Genomic DNA, 18,815 nt, shown 5'->3' on the forward strand with positions numbered 1-18,815 from the left:
CGAAGTTAACAACTTTCCTATCATCCGGCACAATATGCCAGTATATTGTGGAAAATTGGTATACTCTATGGGACCCTGAAGTTTGATACGCGAGCCCAGTTTGGGAATCCCTGCTCTAGGTTACTACGTTTTGGAAAGATTTATTTTTTGTCACAGAAACGCATGAAAATTGCGTAATTGTTGAACATGACGTGTAAAAAAATGTATTAAAAAAACGATGCAAAGCATAGAAAAAAAAGATAACCGATGTTAAGAAGAAATTTCAAGATTCAAACAATGATCTAATTCTAACCAATGACCAAACAATGTGTCAACGAGAAAGAATGTCTTGACTGAAGTTTTTTCTAATTCAACTGATGTAACACCTGAACAAAATTTTTCGCCTGACGACTTTACTAACTCTGCTGTTCTAACTAAACCGCATCGCAATATCACCGATTTAAAGACGTTGTAATCTGCTGTGTTGTGTTTAACCACACTTGTTTTGTTTTCTTTTGATTTTTTGACTACATCTCGAAATAGTGTTTGATTTTGTAAATGGGAAAGGTGTAGTGTCTGTGCATTTATATAATCTGTTTTGAAAACCGTCAACACTCTAATATGCAATGATCCGTGGCTCACTCTCGAGGGTTTATTCTTCGAACTAAGCGCGATGATACGCAAGTTAAATCTGTGAAGAGTTGTGTCAAGTCGGCTAGGCAAACACAAGTACCTCGTGTAACTTTTCTTGTTTCTGAAGAAGCAATTTATGTAACACCACCTCCAACTGTTGCAGCCAGTGCAACCTCTCAGTGTTTGGGCATACAACATCTTTTCATCCTGCAAGTCTGGGAATAGTACTATTTAAGCTTGTTCACTGATGGATATATCTCTGTACAAGAAATTACTGATTGTTCTTTATCGTTTGAACTTCTGGGGCCTAGAGTCTACCCATTAACCACCCTAGGCTCATGATATTTTACAAATATTAGAATGATACTAAACAGTATTCAGCCTTTGTTTTCGTCATCTAAGACACGCAGACCCGTCGCTCCGTTGGGTGGGTTGAAGATGGTGCAATCGTTGATATGGTCTGCGGTCTGTTTCTCAACACATTCACACAAGGAAGAAGATTCCATTCCCCATTAGTGCACTGTTGAGTAAACCACTCGACGCCTTTTCGAAAACGATTGAGAAGTACTCAAGGTGCGGGAATGTAATAGCAAGGTGTCGTTTTCCCTCAAAATCAAAAGACATTTCTTTCAATTGTACAGTGTTGTGTCTGTCCAGCCTGCTAACACAACTTTACGCTTCAAATTTAAATATCTGCCATTGCACTTGTATTTATCATAGAACTATCGGAACATGAACATTGACTCAGAATGTTCATTGTTCAATAATTTCACTGGTCTCGCTGTTTTCTGAGCTCGGCAGTTTCACTGTCGACAAGCACCGTCGTCCTATTATCCTACAGCTGAGGGCATCACATCACACAAGAATGTTGTGATCGAACAGCTTCCTCATATGAAGCGTGCTCTTGTCATCCTTCTCCTCATCTAGGAGACCCACTACCAGTGTTTTTTTTAAGGTTTTTTTTGGGGGACCGAAACGGTCCCCCAAATTTCTCCAGCGGTTTCCCAAAATTTGGACTTGCAACTACAGTAGAAAAGTAATGGTTGTTTCTCGCTATGTCTTGTCGATAATACGAATATAGCCTACGATCAATAGTTCACGTCCGGAAAAAAAAATAAGTGGAGGTACAGCTAACAGCTGAAGCAAAGAGTTATTCACAAAAGAAGTGCACCTTCGATACTCGTCAATGTTTATTTCTGATTTATTGCGCATAATGATCAGTTTTTAAGTGTGGAAACATAACAAGCAGAAGCCAACAAGCACACTTTGTTTGATTGTGCAGCAAACTTGTTTGGCGGCCGTGTTGGGCAGGCTGTTTGGTCGCTGTCACAATCATTTAAGCTGTGCCTTGTCGAATAATTCATTTTATGTTGCGTTGATTGTATGTAGTTATGGCTATTTTTTGGTATTTAAATGAAACACTTGCGGTCTCGTAAAACTACTTAGCGGTCACCCAAACCAAACCTTAGAAAAAACCTGCCCACTACTCTTTTGCAGACAAGATAGTGACCATGGAGCATGGAGTTGAGGAAGAACTCCACCAAACTGCAAAGCTTCATCGACACCGACTCACACCCCATTGGAATGCTGTTGCCAACAAAGGCTTACATGCGCCTCAACCACCGGCGCACTGGTGTCAGACTATTCTGATTATACCAGGGGCGTAGTCAGGAAGGGTAAAGGGGGAAATTGCTTCCCCGAAATATTGTTGTATATGCAACCGACTAACAGGCTTGTAAGCTATTGAAAAGATTCAGAAAAGTTTATCAAAATAATATGTATTTCAAAACAAAACTTCGTTCCTAAACTCTTCATCAAATTTTCCTATAATTCAACTGATGATCCACTGGGATGCGCGGTGTGACAAAACATTTTAAATAAAGTAAACAATATCACACCAAATCAGAAAAATCGGTTTATTTAAATACAAAGCTTTCGCCACACAAGTGTGGCTTCATCAGTATAAACTTATTCAAATATAAACTTATTCAAATAGATTCAAATAGATTCTATTTGAATAAGTTTATACTGATGAAGCCACACTTGTGTGGCAAAAGCTCTGTATTTAAATAAACCGATTCTTCTGATTTGGTGTGATATTGTTTACTTTATTTAAGATGTATTTCTTTGATAAAATTTGTGCGCATTTAGCCATACAATAAATTTTCTGCAGTTGTCAGAGGCAGTGATTTCAGTTTGTTTCTACGTACGGCGTAGGCTACACCTACCATCTAATATGAACATTAGATAAGTAACTTACTGTGTTGGCTTTTGTACGAAAGGTATTTGTTGACAAACTAAAGCCTACCGTTGAACCAACCATTATAGGCATACTCTATGCATTCCTACAGCTGTTCTGATTTTATGTACGCTTCACTTAAATAAGATTTCCCTTTTGTTAACCTCTATGGGAGTGTATCACTTTCGGCAACAGAACACTGGGCGGATTGACATGTGCAATAATACCCCTACAACCGCTAAAATTTAGCTGGCCCCGTCCTTGGATTGCACCATCTGCAACTGCGCCTTTATCGTGATGCGCGAAACGATGCTCATTGTCTGCTTGAAATAAATGACCAATCAATACAATGGCTGCTTGTCACAATCAATGTGCGAGGTCTCGCGACGGGCTGTTGTATCTTGACCGAACGTGCTGTTTTGATTGTAAAATTCTTATGCCATAGTAGGTTATCATCGGTTATTGTCCTGTAGTAATCTTTGATTGCGAGATCTTTATTATGTGATGTATTTCCAGAACATTCATTCAGAACAAACCTGGAATGTTCTTTTGTTTTCCACGATTGCCAAATGTCGTTTGTCATGACGTCATAAGTAGGGTTGAAATATCCGGATATCGGTTAACCGGTTAACCGATTAACCAAGACATTTTCACCTATCTGATATCCGGATAGTTTTATGTCGGTTAACCGTGTAATAAAAAAGTAAAAGTATTACTGTGTGTTGAGTGTTTTACGCCTCTTTTGCAATTTTGAAATCCTGCATGATCCCAGATTTCTGATGGATGATAAACTTGACACGTTTGGTGAATTCGGAAAAAAGAAGCAAGGTATACGCTCTCGCAGCAACCCTATTTCAAAGGTTACTTGGAGAGGTTGCAAGAGATCCTGAACCTAGAGTAGAAGATGAAAGCAACTTGGTATCAACTACTTTTGCAAGGGTAGAAAGAGAGCCTACATCTTTGAAGGAACAACTAGAGCAAGCCATCATGTCAGCATCTGTTGCTGCTACTGCAACTCCACCTTCCAAATCCAATACCATAGAACTTAGCAGAAGGACAATCCGAAAAGAATGTGAATTATGAAGCAACAGCGAAACGGCCGGCCAATCTTCAAATTCTTTATGAAGCGCTGCTTACCATTCAGCCCACTTCTGTAGAAGCAGAAAAAGCATTCAGTGCATGCGGGCTTTTTGCTACAAAACTCCGGTCTCGTCTAAACGATTCAACTATTGATGCGTTGTGCTTTTCGAAATGCATTACAGAAAACATAAGCATTCGATAGTTTTCGTTTTATTGTGTAAAAATGAAACAGAGTTGAACCATTAACTTGTAACTGAGTTGCTTGTAAGATAACATATGTGTATTTTAGTGGTTAAAAGACTAGATATGCTGCGACAGGGTAGGTTTCAGTGTTCCTTCCAATATCCGGTTAACCGAATAATAAAATTGTCAAATATCCGTTATCCGGATATCAAGCTTTTACAACTATCCGTTCAACCCTAGTCATAAGGATGTTTACCAGTAGATCTGTGATTGCAAAATCTTCATTATGTAACGTATTTTCTAGATCATTCTACGTGTAGATTTTTGACGCAAATTCTACGTTAAGGAATATCTTTCTCACTGGCGCCAAACAGTGAATTGGATTATTATATGCGTCGCTTAGTTAATACGGTTATGCACCTACAACAGACAGAGAAACAAGCCAAGTAGATTGAATCTGAACACGGTCTTGAGTTCTGTTAGTTTATTGTGGCAGAAAGGTTGCAAGATCAGAAGGTCACAAGTTCACAAGTCACAGGACCACAAGTTGCAGGTCGCAAGTTTAGCCACAAGATCACAAGTTGCAGATCGCAAGTTGGTTTAACAAATTTAGTGCGCAGATATGGGCTACTTCAATCCTATATAGAGCTGGTAGGGACAGTTTGGTCGACTCACCAAGACAGCAGCAGGGCTTGAAGGATAAATCCGTACAAATAATAATCCAAATGATATCAAGTCGTAACAGTCATACAGCAATTGATTCTACTAGTGCATCTTATTCAAATAGAATGCAAAATTTACAATTACTAAATGGTCAAGAAATATTTAACATAAAATTTCTCAATTTATGCTTAAGAATTAACATTAAACAGCTCGTTTTACAAAATGCAGCTAATATAAAACTCAAGAGAATTGCTCGTCTATGCCTTTCACAAGTAAACAAAGTTCGCTTGGCTGGCTATTATGCTGAGTGCAGCAAGACACAGAGAATGTGCGTTATAAAGACCACGAGTTGAATCAAGCAAGCGGATAACAATCGTTCGCTAACATTGATACAACATTTTTCAAGGTGCGGCGAAAGCTTCGAAGAAATATTGTGCTACACCAAATATTTACAGTCACATACAGACAAACGGCATTTATACGTTGAATTAACGTTGGCCATGCTATGCCAACGTTTAAATGGATGATGAAAAACACCGATTAATTTTCAGCCCACAAGATGACATAAAATTGTTTTTTACGGCAATAGAAGTTAAAAATAGTGCTTTAAAACAACACACCACAGATACTCTGGTGCCGTTTCATGAGTCAATTCCTTGCAAGCTTCAGTTTCTCGTCTAAAAACTGACAGCAATTATTTAAACTTGTTTTTCAAAACGAATAAAGAATTGCTAAAAATGTAATTGTTTTCGTACAATTCGATAGATCACCAACTCCATGGAAAGAGATATATGGATTTAAGTAAACACAAGCTTTATGTCTGTAAAAGTAACGTAATAATTCTATCAACACGGACGCGATTGACGTTTCAAAGGTTTTTCTTGAAATAACAAGCATCGCTTGGTCTGGCTGATGCTTGACATAATACTCAAGGCGATTATAAAATTAACAACTGCTACGTGCAGACCTAGAAGCTTCTTCAAACTTGCTTGTTTACATTTAGTGCAACGTGACACAACAATAGGGGAAGGGAAGGTAATTTGATACGGAAGGTAATTTGATACACCCCCCCTACAGAAATGTACAAAAAATATTAGTCAAAAATATTGTCATTAGGTGGAAGATCTGTGAAAATAATGCCTACAAAAATTGCACCATGCAGCTAACTCGTGCTTTTTTGGCATAAAATTGTGAAAGTGTGTTTTTTGAGTATTTTCGTAAAATTTTTAACTCATGATTATTTTCGTCTGGAAAATTAAAGAAAAGTTCCTGAAAGATGAAACCAAACTCATTTGACAGTTCATTGATAAGGCTTCAAGGGCATGTCACGTTTTTTCTGCAATGTGCATCCAACCATACAAAAATCAATATTTTATAACTTTTTTTGAAAAAGGTAAATTGATACATGTGGAGAAGGTAAATTGATACAGTATATTAAATTCTTTTTTGTGACTGGAATAAATGTTGACATTGATCTACTTGATTTAAATAAGTTATTCTTTATTAACACGACCTGCTACTTTGGGAAACAACTATTATATAGGCTTTCGTAGGCCTACACGCTATCTGCTGTCAAAAAATGAGAAAAGTGCAAAGCACCCCCCTTGAATAAGAACTCCAGCCAATGATCCTTCCCATGACCATCCCGCTGCAGAAGCTTCGCCGCACACATGGGCCTCAACAGTCATCTTTGCACCCAAGCACGCCAACCACATATTAAATTTTCATTTATTGCTTTGCTGTCAAAGGGGATTTCTGTATTAGTTTTACTGTATCAAATTACCTTCCGGGTGTATCAATTTACCTTCCGTGGAAGGTAATTTGATACATTTGAGTGACGTTTTTAAAATTTCAATTAAAAAAAAAGTAACAAAAATAAAAAAGTGAAAATGTTTTTAAAAAGCGTATAAGGGATCAGACTTTCATTTCAGCTTAAAACCAATACTTTGTGTCACGTAATTTTCAGTTAACAGGCAAAAATGTTAAAAGTGTATCAAATTACCTTCCCTTCCCCTAAGTCCTTATGATGTAACATTACGTAACCTTCTCGAAGTTACTAGACCGAACAACCTGCTATAAATAGTGGTGTGAATTGATGGATTATTATTATGAGTTGATTATGAGAGTTGTGTTATGAGTTGTGGATTGGTAGTTGGTGCAGAAATTATTGTTGATTGAGATTTGAAGTGATTGAATACAAGTAGATGAGAATTGGTGCTGATATAAATTGTGTTCGAAATTAGAGTTATTTGAGAAGCCGTTCGTTAAAGTCCTTCAAGAATTTTCATTATCATTTCACCAGTAGAAAAGTCCTTCAACTTTTGGAGTGCCAAGGAAAAAAGTTTGAAGAAATTTGAAGAAAAAGCAAAGGTATACAAGAAAAAAATTGTCAATTGTAGGTTGATAGCCACAATGGGACTTTAGGTTTGAGCAATAACAAAACACGATGTTTTTCAAGAGGACATTTTCAGTGCCTCCACTAAATCAGTTTCAATTATGTCAATTTTAGAGCTGGGAGTTCAGCTAAATAGTTGATTTCTGTTTTAATGTTTGAGCAAAATCTAAGATGTGAAACCAGTTATTTCTAAAAGTACGGGATGTCCAACTACCAACCAAGAAGAGGGTGTGTTAAATTTCAGTGCTGCCATATGTTGTTCAAACTTTGTAATTTTGTCTAGAAATATGAGGTGGAAGTTATTAGATAATTCCAGTGGCTGCTCATGATCATCTGGAATGAAAGGGATGCAATCATCGGGAAAATGGAAACATTTTGCTAAACTATAATCAGCGACCATTATTGCACAGATATCTGCACCCTGCAGTTATGGTGCTTTCTCAATTACTACAGTAGTTTTTTTTCGTTGCGTGTAGCCTGTTCTACGAGACATAACTGTACTTTTTTTTATACTTATGTCAAGGTGTTGCGACCTTGCCAAAATCCTTGCATTTAGTAAATCAATTTTCTCTCGAGCATGCTTTAACGTTCGCGTTTTGTCGCTTCTATTTTCTTCCAGACCCCTGCTATGTTATGGCAAGTGGTATTGCTTTTTTTGTTTTGGTGTTTAGAAAAAAAACAAAACATGAATGAATGTCATTTCACTCTACCCAGGCTAGCAAATAACAGCTGCTTTTGTTTTAGTTGGATTATTTATTTTAACAGTCTTACGTTGTGTCTTTTGTTACAGAAATCGCGATTCGATCATTTTTCTTTTGTTTATACATTTGCAAAAATTAAGTGTCTTTGTATATCAAAGTTTCCCGCAATTACCTAATAAAAATATCAAAAGGACAAAAAGTCATCATCAACAGTTTGGTTTGGTTTTTTAATCTTTATCCTCTGACTGATAAAGCCTTGATAGGTTATTCCTGGTAGTTTCGCATACTTGTAGAGGCTCTTGACGCAGGGCCGGTTACCGAGATTGGCAGAGTAAAGTTTTCCGATTGTTGAAGTGTTCTTGCCCGGGAATTATTCCATTTACTAGTTGCCGCTGAATGGAGAGTGGTCTTGAAATGCATTGCTCAAGCGCACACCCCGAGAGTCGAACCAGCGCCGCGTGATCTTGAGCCGTTTTCACAGTGTCAGTATTAAGATATTAATCAGGCCATAAAAATAAATAATATTAGTGAAGTGCAGCACTGGAAACGAGCTATGGGTGACAAAGCAAGAAGTTTTACATTTTCAGTTCCGACTCCCCATCTTTTGTTCAAATAATAAATTAAAATTTAAATCAAAACATTCTTTCAAACAGACATCTGCCATCCGGGATCTTATCAAGCTGACGACGAATGCATTCCCTGCTTGATCAACACTTATCAAGATACTGCAGGCCAAGTGTCATGCATCTCTTGTAGTCATGGACTCGTCACAAAACGAGAAGGGTCAAGTCATATCAACGATTGTGAGTAAACTTTCTGCATCGCTAAATAAGCGTGGATACGACGCAAACACTCATACGAACTAAGATTGTTACACTGAATTCTTTGTATCATCTTCTTTTTTACGTTGAACGCCGCCTCAGGTCACGTAGTTATATCCAGGCGCAGTAGCCAGTGGATTGTGTGTTCATTGAGCGTTGTGAGGTCCACATATCTATTCTTGGATCGGTATGCAGGATTTTGGTATATAATGTGGTATGCAAACTGAAAATCTGAACCACATGCACAAGATGGTGAGTAGGCGAGGCCCCATTGGAACATGTTGCTGTTGAAATAGCCCACTCCAGTTCGCAAGCGCTTTAGCTTCAACAATTCCTTCCGAGGTAGTTCTGCTCCTGGTGGAACATTGATATTGGGAAGGGCCATCAATTGAACTGGTCTCGGAACTTCTTTCCATTCACTCTTCCGAATTTCGGAAATGTGGAAGTTGGATTTGCAGATAGCTACAACATGGTTCAAAAAAGTGCGTCGAGATTTCAAGCAATGGGCCCTTGGAGGTGCGATTTTAGGACTATCTGGTTGAAGAGGTGGTCATCCCTTGACATAGCTTGTAAAACCATCCTATGTACGTGATTTTCCCTACGCAATCTAGCTGGGGCAATGTCTGATAATATCGGCAGAAAGTCAGTGGAAGTTGGAAGCAGGCAACCGGCAATTATTTTCATGGTAGTGTTGAAGGCAGTGTCAATTTTGCTGGTGTGTACGCTGTACGCTAGTGTGTACGCACTAGGCACCAAGCGGGAAGCATATTCGAAGAGAAGTGCAAAAGCACTTGTACGAAGTGTGGATGTACTAGCACCTCAAGATGTTCCAGCAAGGCATCTCAGCAAGTTGTTGCGTGCTGATAGCTTAGCATGAAGGGCTTCAGCATGGTTTGTAGGTCAATTGCCGATCGAACTTCACTCCTAGGTAAGTGGGGCATGTCTTTGTATCATGAAAAATTACCTTCAACTTACACCAAACCTGAAAAAAGCTACAGGCAGACAAATCAGCATCTTTTGATGGAAACGACTTAAATCAAACATTGTATTCAATGGACTACTTCTGAGTTTGCAACCATCGCTAAGTTAATAATACCAAAGACAGGCAAGACACAACAATACCACAAAGTTGAGCATTACAACAGTATATTTTTTACATATTTACAAATAGTTTAACAGTCAAACGTTTTCGGCTTAACTTAAGCCCTCATCAGGAATCTGCAAATATTTATAAAATACAATAAATTTCAACTTCTTGAAAGTAACTACCGTAACCAACTAACTAAACAAGTAACTATAAGTTACAACTAACTATAACTATAAGTAACTATAAGTTAGTTAGTTAGAATAGTTGCGGTACGGTAGTTACTTTCAAGAAGTTGAAATTTATTGTATTTTATAAATATTTGCAGATTCCTGATGAGGGCTTAAGTTAAGCCGAAAACGTTTGACTGTTAAACTTAAACTATTTGTAAATATGTAAAAAATATACTGTTATAATGCTCAACACTGTGGTATTGTTGTGTCTTGCCTGTCTTTGGTATAAAAAGCAAACTCTCTCCCGAAACTATAAGTTAATAATAGGTGCCAATTATCTCAGAAAGCAGTTCATTATTTGCTGCAGAGTGGTCCAAACCCCGGCACGCGGGCGGCATGCGGCCTGCAAACATTTCCTGCGAAAATTTACTGCATGCCGGATTTTCCAGTGCAACATTCAAAGGTTGTCACAATCAATACGCGTAGTCCCGCGATAGGTTGCATGTTTGTTCTAGAATGGGTGAACTATTTTATTGCGCAATTCTATTTTGGTGTTTCGACGATTATTGACCGATAGTAACTTTTAGTTGCGCAATGTGTTAGTGTAAAGTCTGCTTCTAGAAAGTTTCTGTGTACATAACATTTTGGAAACTTCTTGTTGACCAAACGACTTATTATTGAATAGATTGTAAAGCAGAGACTAACGCAATAATCAAAAATAAGAAATTGTTATAGTTTGCGATTTTGCTAATGTGTTATAACTTCTTTGCTAGCTGAAAATCACTGTTTTGAGTCGCAAACCACGAAACCAGCTAAAATAGTTTTTCATGCGGCCGGTACAATTTTTCTCAAACTTTAATGTAGTCCTTCATGCCCTCAGTCTTGGACCACCCTGATTTAAAAGAAAGTAATTCACTATTTTGTGCACTGTATCATACAGTCTTGCCAACTGTATACATCTATATACATAGGCCTTGCCAACGTGCGATAATAAGACGTGACTGAAGGCCAATGTAGGTTTCATTGCATTACCAATCGCTTTGATCCTAATTATCTTTTCAGTATTTAGTTGAATATTTATAGGCTATAAAGCATTACTAATTAAAAATGGAATAAAATGACTTTTAATAAGTTTTGCACACTATACAGACAGCAGCACGTTTCTTATCTTCATTTGATTATTTACAACAAATGATGACTTTACCTTCAAGTTTTACCATACATTCTTTGTAAAACACACATCACAACAGGTGCTCTGCAAAACTCTGATCTATTTTTGAAAAGAAACAAAGTGAGGTTAAGCCGTGGTGACAACCGAGACCGTTAATTAGAAGAAAAACATCAGTGTGCGATTTACCAGTTTACACCAATCGCAGTCAATGCATCGTGCAGCTGATTGGGTGCAATTTTAAAATCTTCAAGGAAATCCATTCCTAGAATGGGATGAAGAACATCCGCGATGAGGAAACGCCATGGAAACGGTTTATCGAACCTTAGAGAGAGGTGCAGTTTAGTGTAACCAAAGGTGGATACCGTACTTTGGATGTTGTTAATAGCGTATAAATGGGATGTACTACGTTGAAAAGTACATGTTGCACGGGAAAAATAGAATGATGTATCGATAAGCCATTTAAGCTGAGTAATAGAATCGTAAATATAAAAGGATTGAGGCGTTGGAGGGATGTAACTCTGTAGATATCCCTGCTGTGAGCCCCGCTGTGAGTCCTATTGACGAGGCAGCAGGCGACGTCGTCAGTGCCGGATTAACTATAGTAGCAGATGTAGCAGCTGCTACGAGCTCCGCGCTTCACAAGGCCCCGCGCTTGGTGAGCAAAACATTTTTTTTGCAAAAAAAACTGTCGAACATAGTTGGTAAGTAATTTTTGGCTTGCAAACTGGAATGGCATGGGAGAATATTATAGTTGTAGGATTAAATTACTTACTCCCAACGTCTTATCCTAATTATTGTAAACTTTAAAAACCGGTAATTTCCGCTGGAGGCAACTGCCTGATCGAGTGCCTCGAGCCCACGATACTAGTTGTTTGAAAGATTATTCGACTGTACTGTACACCAGTGAGAAGAGTATCAATCTTGCCGATTGCCTTGGACAAATTTATTACAACGCGTCCAACATGAGCGGGAAATATAACGGAGTAGGCCTACAGGCACTTGTTAAAAAAAAATGGTGCTGTTGCAGAATATGTTCCATGCTATGCTCATTCGTTGAATTTAGTTGGTGTATGCGCTGCACAATCGTGTCCAGAAACAGTTTAGTTCTTTGACTTCGTTGAAAATATCTATGTAGGCTATATTCTTTGCTGCTTCAACACACCGGTGGTCCGTTCTGGAGTGTTCAGGTGGTGGAGTGCTACAGAAGCTCTCTGAAACAGGATGGTCCTGAAGAGCTGATGCCATATTAAAGCAATTAAAGAACGTTTTCTTTTTAAAAAGGAGGCACTGAAGAAACTTGCAAATGACCAAGTGCAAAAGGCAGAATGTCGACAGCAGGCAAATGGACTCTTCGAGAAAATGGAGTTGCTCGAAATAGGAATTTTAGTGTTTTTTTTAAATAGCTTACCCGATCGCTTCCAGGCAAGTCAAGCCTATCTTCAAACAAAGCGGCAAAATCTCAACATTGCTTCAGCGTTGCGTGCCTCTTTGGCAGGATCCCTACAGACTTTTAGACCGGCTTTTAGAGAACAATTCGCTAAGTTTGAGTCAGAGGCGCAGAAGCTGACTCAAGTCCCGGATTACCGACCAACAAGCACAAGAAGAATTGTCCAAAATCGAACGCACGATGAGAATGTAGGCAGTGGCCGTTCAGTTTCAGATGCAATGGATATCAACTAAAGACAAATTCCCGGTGGAAGTTTTCCTTGCAGTATTGGACAGCCTACAATCTGTGCTGGAGCAACGTCGTAAGGCATACACCAATTCGTAAAGCACATTGCTATTGATTGCTCCTCTCCAGAACTCAACCATGTCACTTCGATTAAAGAAAACAATATTGACACCATGTTTCCTAACATTGACAATTTGTTACGCATTTATCTATGTATGATGGTAACTAATTGTACTGGAGAGAGATCATTTTCAAAATTGAAGTTGATTAAAAGCTAGCCTATCTGCGAAACACGATGGGGCAAGAGCGGCTACATTATAATAAAAAAGTATCAAATCTGTAAAATATTCAATTAATTCCCAGTCATTATTTGTACATCAAATCAATCTGCTACAGGCCCCGCACTTGGTTAATCCGGCACTAGACGTCGTTATTTGCTGGACCTGAGAATTTGCACGGAGGGGAGCATTTGCGTGGCTTGTGGCCAATATGGTACTGTAGTTAAACTGTTTTATTGCTTTGGTGGTCAAAAATAATATCGTTGAACTGCTCAGTGGTAATGTGCGCAAACGGGCTTGTTCTCTTTCCTTTCTTTGGTCTAAGTTTTTAACGCCATGCAAATAAATAGAAACAATTGTGCACTTTCGTTTTATTTCTTCATTTTCTCAATTCTAGTGATAAGCAAAATAAACGACCGTTCTGTAACTCTACCAAACTAAAAACTGGTGAATTTTGCTTCACGTAGTCAAAAAATGAATCGTGTAACTTCCAAAAAATGTGAGATCATCTGAAGGCAAGCGCGAGACTAATTTAGTTTCTCGCGCGAGCTTGCGGTAATTGAAGCCAAACGTCACACCAGCCCTCCCCCCAGATGAACCATGTGAGTATCCAAACAAAAATAACGGAGGATTGCCTAAACGATGTTCAAACTTGGAGTTCTTTAAACCTCTCGCACGTGTCTATGGGTCCCCCAAATGTTTTTATTTGTCAGCTCAGATCTCATCGGCCACAAATCCATTCTTTCTGGATGTGCCACAGCAATCTGGAATTATAAATCTGACTGGTGTGATGCCGCCAGGATTGTTATTCAATCCTGCCAGTATATAAAGTGTAGAAAGGAAACCTGTGCGGGGTAGAGGAAAGCGTTTGGAATATCTATGAAGTCTAATCAACAGCATTTACTTAGGCAGTAACGTAGTCAGAAATTTTGAAAGGGGGGATTTTAACGACCCAGCGGCGGGGGTCTGGGGGGCTTCCCTCAGAAAATTTTGAAAAATTACTTTGAATTTGGTGCATTCTGAGAGCATTTTCAACAAAAATGTGGTTACGAATATTCCTGTAAAATGGTGGTGTCTGGTGGCACAGCAAAAGGATAAGATCATGTTTTCTTCGGCATTTTTCTGAAATAAAGCTAAGTCTCTATGTTTTCTTGTTGCTAATTCCTGGCTGAGATGTTTGGTATTGGCAAAACTTGCTCTTTCAATGCAATTTTGTTTAAAATTAAGCAATTTTTGTAGACTAAAAGCATCATTTTCAATATCGTTACGTCACAAGCGTGCCAAAGGGGGGGTTGTAACCCCCAAAACCTCCCTCTTGGCTACGCCACTGTACTTAGGTATGCTAACAACAACACCCTGAATGATCGGTAGAAGCGATACTAACGAATTCATCAACAAAACTGCACTCAAGATAAAAAAAATATACATACCCGCTTGCACACGTAATTTTAGTTTGAGATTTTATGTTTACAAACTACAGTACAATAAATATTTCAGTTTATATGTTCTCTTCTCCTTTATAAGTCCTTCCTTCTTCCTTCTGCTTAAAACGAATTGGCTGGAAAATCGTCTCTTTTCTAGAACTTTCCTTTGAAATTGTTTGTCCATCTTCCTCTGCTTCGTTGAAGTATTTACAGTTGTTCAATATAGTTTCTACAACGTTAAAAGTCGTAATCACGTCCAAAAGATCACGTCGGGGTCACTAATGTGCGCAAACGGGCTTGTTCTCTTTCCTTTCTTTGGTCTAAGTTTTTAACGCCATGCAAATAATAAAAAACAATTGTGCACCTTTCGTTTTATTTCTTCATTTTCTCAATTCTAGTGATAAGCATAAAATAAACGACCGTTCTGTAACTCCACCAAACTAAAAACTGGTGAATTTTGCTCCACGTAGTCAAAAAATGAACCGTGTAATTTACAAAAAATGTGAGATCATTTGAAGGCAAGCGCGAGACTAATTTAGTTTCTCGCGCGAGCTTGCGGTGATCGAAGCCAAACGTCACAGTAACATTAAGACAGCTAGAGTCAACTGTAAGGTAAATGCACTTCACTGTTACTTTCCAACTATAATTACTCATTTTTTTTACACACAAAAACATAACATAGGCTATTATTTAAATTCCTGATGAGGACACACGTACGTGTCGAAAACGTTTCAGTTTATTTTAATTATGTTATATTTTTGTGTGTAAAAAATGTATGTTAAACCCGCTAAGGTTACTCTGTTTTATTTCTCTATGGTTCAACAAAGCGAACTCTCTACCAAAGCTTTACAATTACTCATTTCCCTTTCAAATGACTTATGAGAAAACAATCTGTAAATAAGTAGCCACAAAAAATCATAGGGTCGCTACGGCCTACAGCAGATTACTTTCATAACTTTTACTGTAGCCTACAGCTCATTGTCAACTCAATAAATTCATTGTTTGATAAAATGACATAAGTTTCACATGCAACTAGTAGCCTACTGTCAAACGTTCTTTCGATTTCCTGCAAAAACGTTACCACTACTGATACCTAATCGTCACATGCTAAAATTGCACAAAAGTAGCCTAAAATTGGCAAAATGTATAAAAAAACTAAAGATCCATATCAATCCTTAGACCAACAACTTAAAACAGCACCTATATGACAGACATCAAGTAGGCCTTCAGCCAGCATACGCAAGGGCTGAACAGATCGTTTGGGGGTGTTCTGTGGCATCGGAGGCTTCTTGGGAGTTGGGACCATGATACCACTTTATCTTGACGTCTGACCTGAGTGGCTCAATCATATCTTCCTTTTTTACACGTCTGATGGTGTCTTCTTGGACTGTTTCACTACTGTTACTATTTGGTTGTGTAATCAGCATGGCAAGGGAATGGGTGGATGACTTTCCGTTGGGAGACGATATGTCAGTATCAACATTGTCAACAATAACTTGAACCAAGCTTGAGCTTGAAGTAGATAGGCCTAGTAGTGAATGTTCCATGGTTGCAGCTTTGGCAGCTGAATGTTTAAACCGCCCTACCTCATTGCAGATACATGTAACACCATACCTTTGTGGCACGTTGATAAGTTTTTGGATCTCCTCATCTTGATCGCAAGAGTAATTTGCAAACTAGCGGGATGGTTCTTCATTACCCCAGTTACAGAGATGTACGTACACGCCGCAAATTCTACGCCGCATACTTGCGGCGTAGACTTTTTGTTTACGTTAACGCTTGCGGCCACATTTTTTGGATAGTTTGCGCTTGAGGCTACGCCGTAAAGTTTTCGCGGTTTTTTAGCGCATAGCGTCAACGCATACTTTTTAATGTATTTTTTGATGAACACTTTCAGATGCTTGTGTTTCTTCGTGAAATTCAAAATGAAACTTGTTTGTTTCGAGTGGTTTATACCGTGTGAATGTTTGGTACCTAGCAAACAAAATTAGTTTACGCTAGTGTATGCGCTGACGCTGACGCCGCCAACTTTTTTTACAAGTTACATTGACGCATAGGGCTATGTTTTTTCGAACGTTTGCGTTTGCGCTGACGGCGTCAATATTTTTTGTATGCGCGTACATCACTGCCCAGTTACCATTGAAGCAATAAGGAGTTATGGTTATTTATAAGTAATGGCGACCATCTTGGACGCCATCTTGAATTTCTCAAATTTCCCAAAGGTGACAACATATTATCAAGCAATTTCTAAAAATAGAGACCCTTGGCTACCAAACTCAACAGTAAAAAAAACTTAATACAGCAATCCAAGGGGAGGGGGGGAAATGGCAGTTGGCTTCAGTTTAATTGTTATCCGGGGACCGAGAAAACCTCTTCGAAAGGTTATTCATTGTAGTTTTAGGCAGACTACTTGTGGAGGCTTTAAGTTTAAGCCACTGACACAGGCCCGGTCACCGAGTTTGGCAGAATAGAATTTCCGTTTGATGAAGTGCTATTGAATGGAGGGCAGTCTTTAAATTACATTGCCCAAGCACACATCTCGAAAGTTGAACCAGCGTTGCTTGGTTCTGCCGTTTCTCTGTTTTCAAAGTACGGCGCTAATTTAACTGCGCTGTAGAGGAGGGCATATGCTGTTTGTGCGCCAAAGAGAAATAAACTGCAGACTTGTAAAGTCAAGGAGTTCCCTGTCAAGAGTTGTCAACCTGTTTTACGCAAACTTTTTTAAAGGTTTCATTATTTTTCGCCTATTCACAGTCCTTGTACACCAAACTATCCAGTGTTGTTATATTTACTAGCGTCAAGACCACTAACTGATTGATCAAACCACTTTGATTAGAAAAAAGCTTTGACTGCAGCATTGCTGAACGACAACAATATACGCGTTGCATGATCATAAGTTTTATTTTAATAAACACAAGAATGTTTTAAAATTGATCTTAGCTTTATTTCTATTTGTAAGAATGATATTTAGAATTTTGCTGGACATACTTCTTGTGTTCAGGTGTCCAACCACAAGCACAGACGTCTGGTACCTTGCTGGTGGTCGTTATATTGGCTGTGGTTGTGATTTTGACCGCTGCAGCAACATTATCGATATGGTACGTGTGTTCCCACAAAAAGACACGGTTGGAACACTTAGGTCCAGGTCGATCGGCGTGGTGATCTCGGTCTCTCTTACAAGCTGTTCAATGTATTCAAGATAGTAGCAACAAATACAATTTAGGTAAAGACGCGATTTTCTTGAACCGTGGACAGCTACAACCCAGCAACAACGTGGAGACTGGAGTCTTTTAGAACTGTGCGTAGATGCTTCACCGAATTTGATACTAAAATCCACGATGCTTTGCTCGTAACATCCTGCAATCCTCGTCTCAATAGGCAGTTGTTTGCCGCAGGTGCCTCCTATCTGCAAATGTCTTTACTTATTTATGCGTCATGTGAGTTGTAACTCATGTGAAATGTTTTGCGTAATGAACCATCATTTGATGTGCCTCTCCTCTGCCTTGCCGGTTCATTCTTGAGCATTTCTTTTTTCGAATCAGTGTTTGTAAATCAGTTATGTATTTTTAATTTATGTATGGGATCAGTGATTTTGTGATTTGACAAGGGCTAACATGTATATTGTACATGGCTGAAAACATTCATAAAATTTATAATTAATTTATTTTCACTTTATTGCATTATGTTAAATGCCATGTGATTGCTAGGTTGTATTCCATGGTAGAAACAAATATCATAAAAATTTCCTAATTTGCTCAGTTGAAAATTGAACAATCAGATTTATACTACAAGCACAACGTACCGAATGCTATATCCAAATGACTGATTCCAATGTCAATAATTACAAAAGTACTTGGTGCTGGAACTAAGTTGCTGGAACTATCTTTTCGGTAAATGGGTCTTTTATTAAAACTTTAAAAAAAAATCGATTAGGCCGAAGAATGAGAGTACTTGCAGCATTAAATGTTCACTTTGCTTGTTGCTTGATGGTTAACTGTTACATGTTGGTAGTAGAAAATAATAATTAACCGAATAAGGCATTTCTCTCCAGAGCAGCGTAGCGTACTGTTCATAACCATGAGAAAAATCAAAGACTATTGTGGAGTGGCGATGCATTTTCTACAATAAGCGTTTTTTTTAGCAGATTTTAAGAGCAATCTTTTCTTTAAAAGACGTTTTAATAGAAGGCATTTGACTTGGCAGCAAAGGAGAGACGTTATCAACAAATGTATCCGCAAATTGTTTTTGCTTGGTTTTGAATTTTTATCCTCGGACTGACAAAGCCTTAATAGGTTATCCCTGGTAGTTTCGCATACCTG

The 18,815-nt window shown here is 38.4% G+C and overlaps 1 protein-coding gene across 1 annotated transcript in view; it reads left to right on the forward strand.

Moving 5' to 3' along the window:
* The window catches only part of LOC145777418 (uncharacterized), a 113,459-nt gene extending 94,948 nt beyond the window's left edge, over positions 1-18,511 (forward strand). Inside the window, exons 12-13 of the mRNA XM_082588784.1 lie at positions 8,527-8,676; positions 17,498-18,511. Of these exons, the coding sequence (XP_082444910.1) occupies positions 8,527-8,676; positions 17,498-17,658 (311 nt within the window). The 3' untranslated portion in view covers positions 17,659-18,511. The remainder of the gene's footprint in view (positions 1-8,526; positions 8,677-17,497) is intronic.
* The last annotated feature ends 304 nt before the right edge of the window (positions 18,512-18,815 follow it).

Source organism: Aplidium turbinatum, chromosome 9, assembly GCF_918807975.1.
Source record: "Aplidium turbinatum chromosome 9, kaAplTurb1.1, whole genome shotgun sequence".
In the NCBI taxonomy this organism is placed as follows: Eukaryota; Metazoa; Chordata; class Ascidiacea; order Aplousobranchia; family Polyclinidae; genus Aplidium; species Aplidium turbinatum.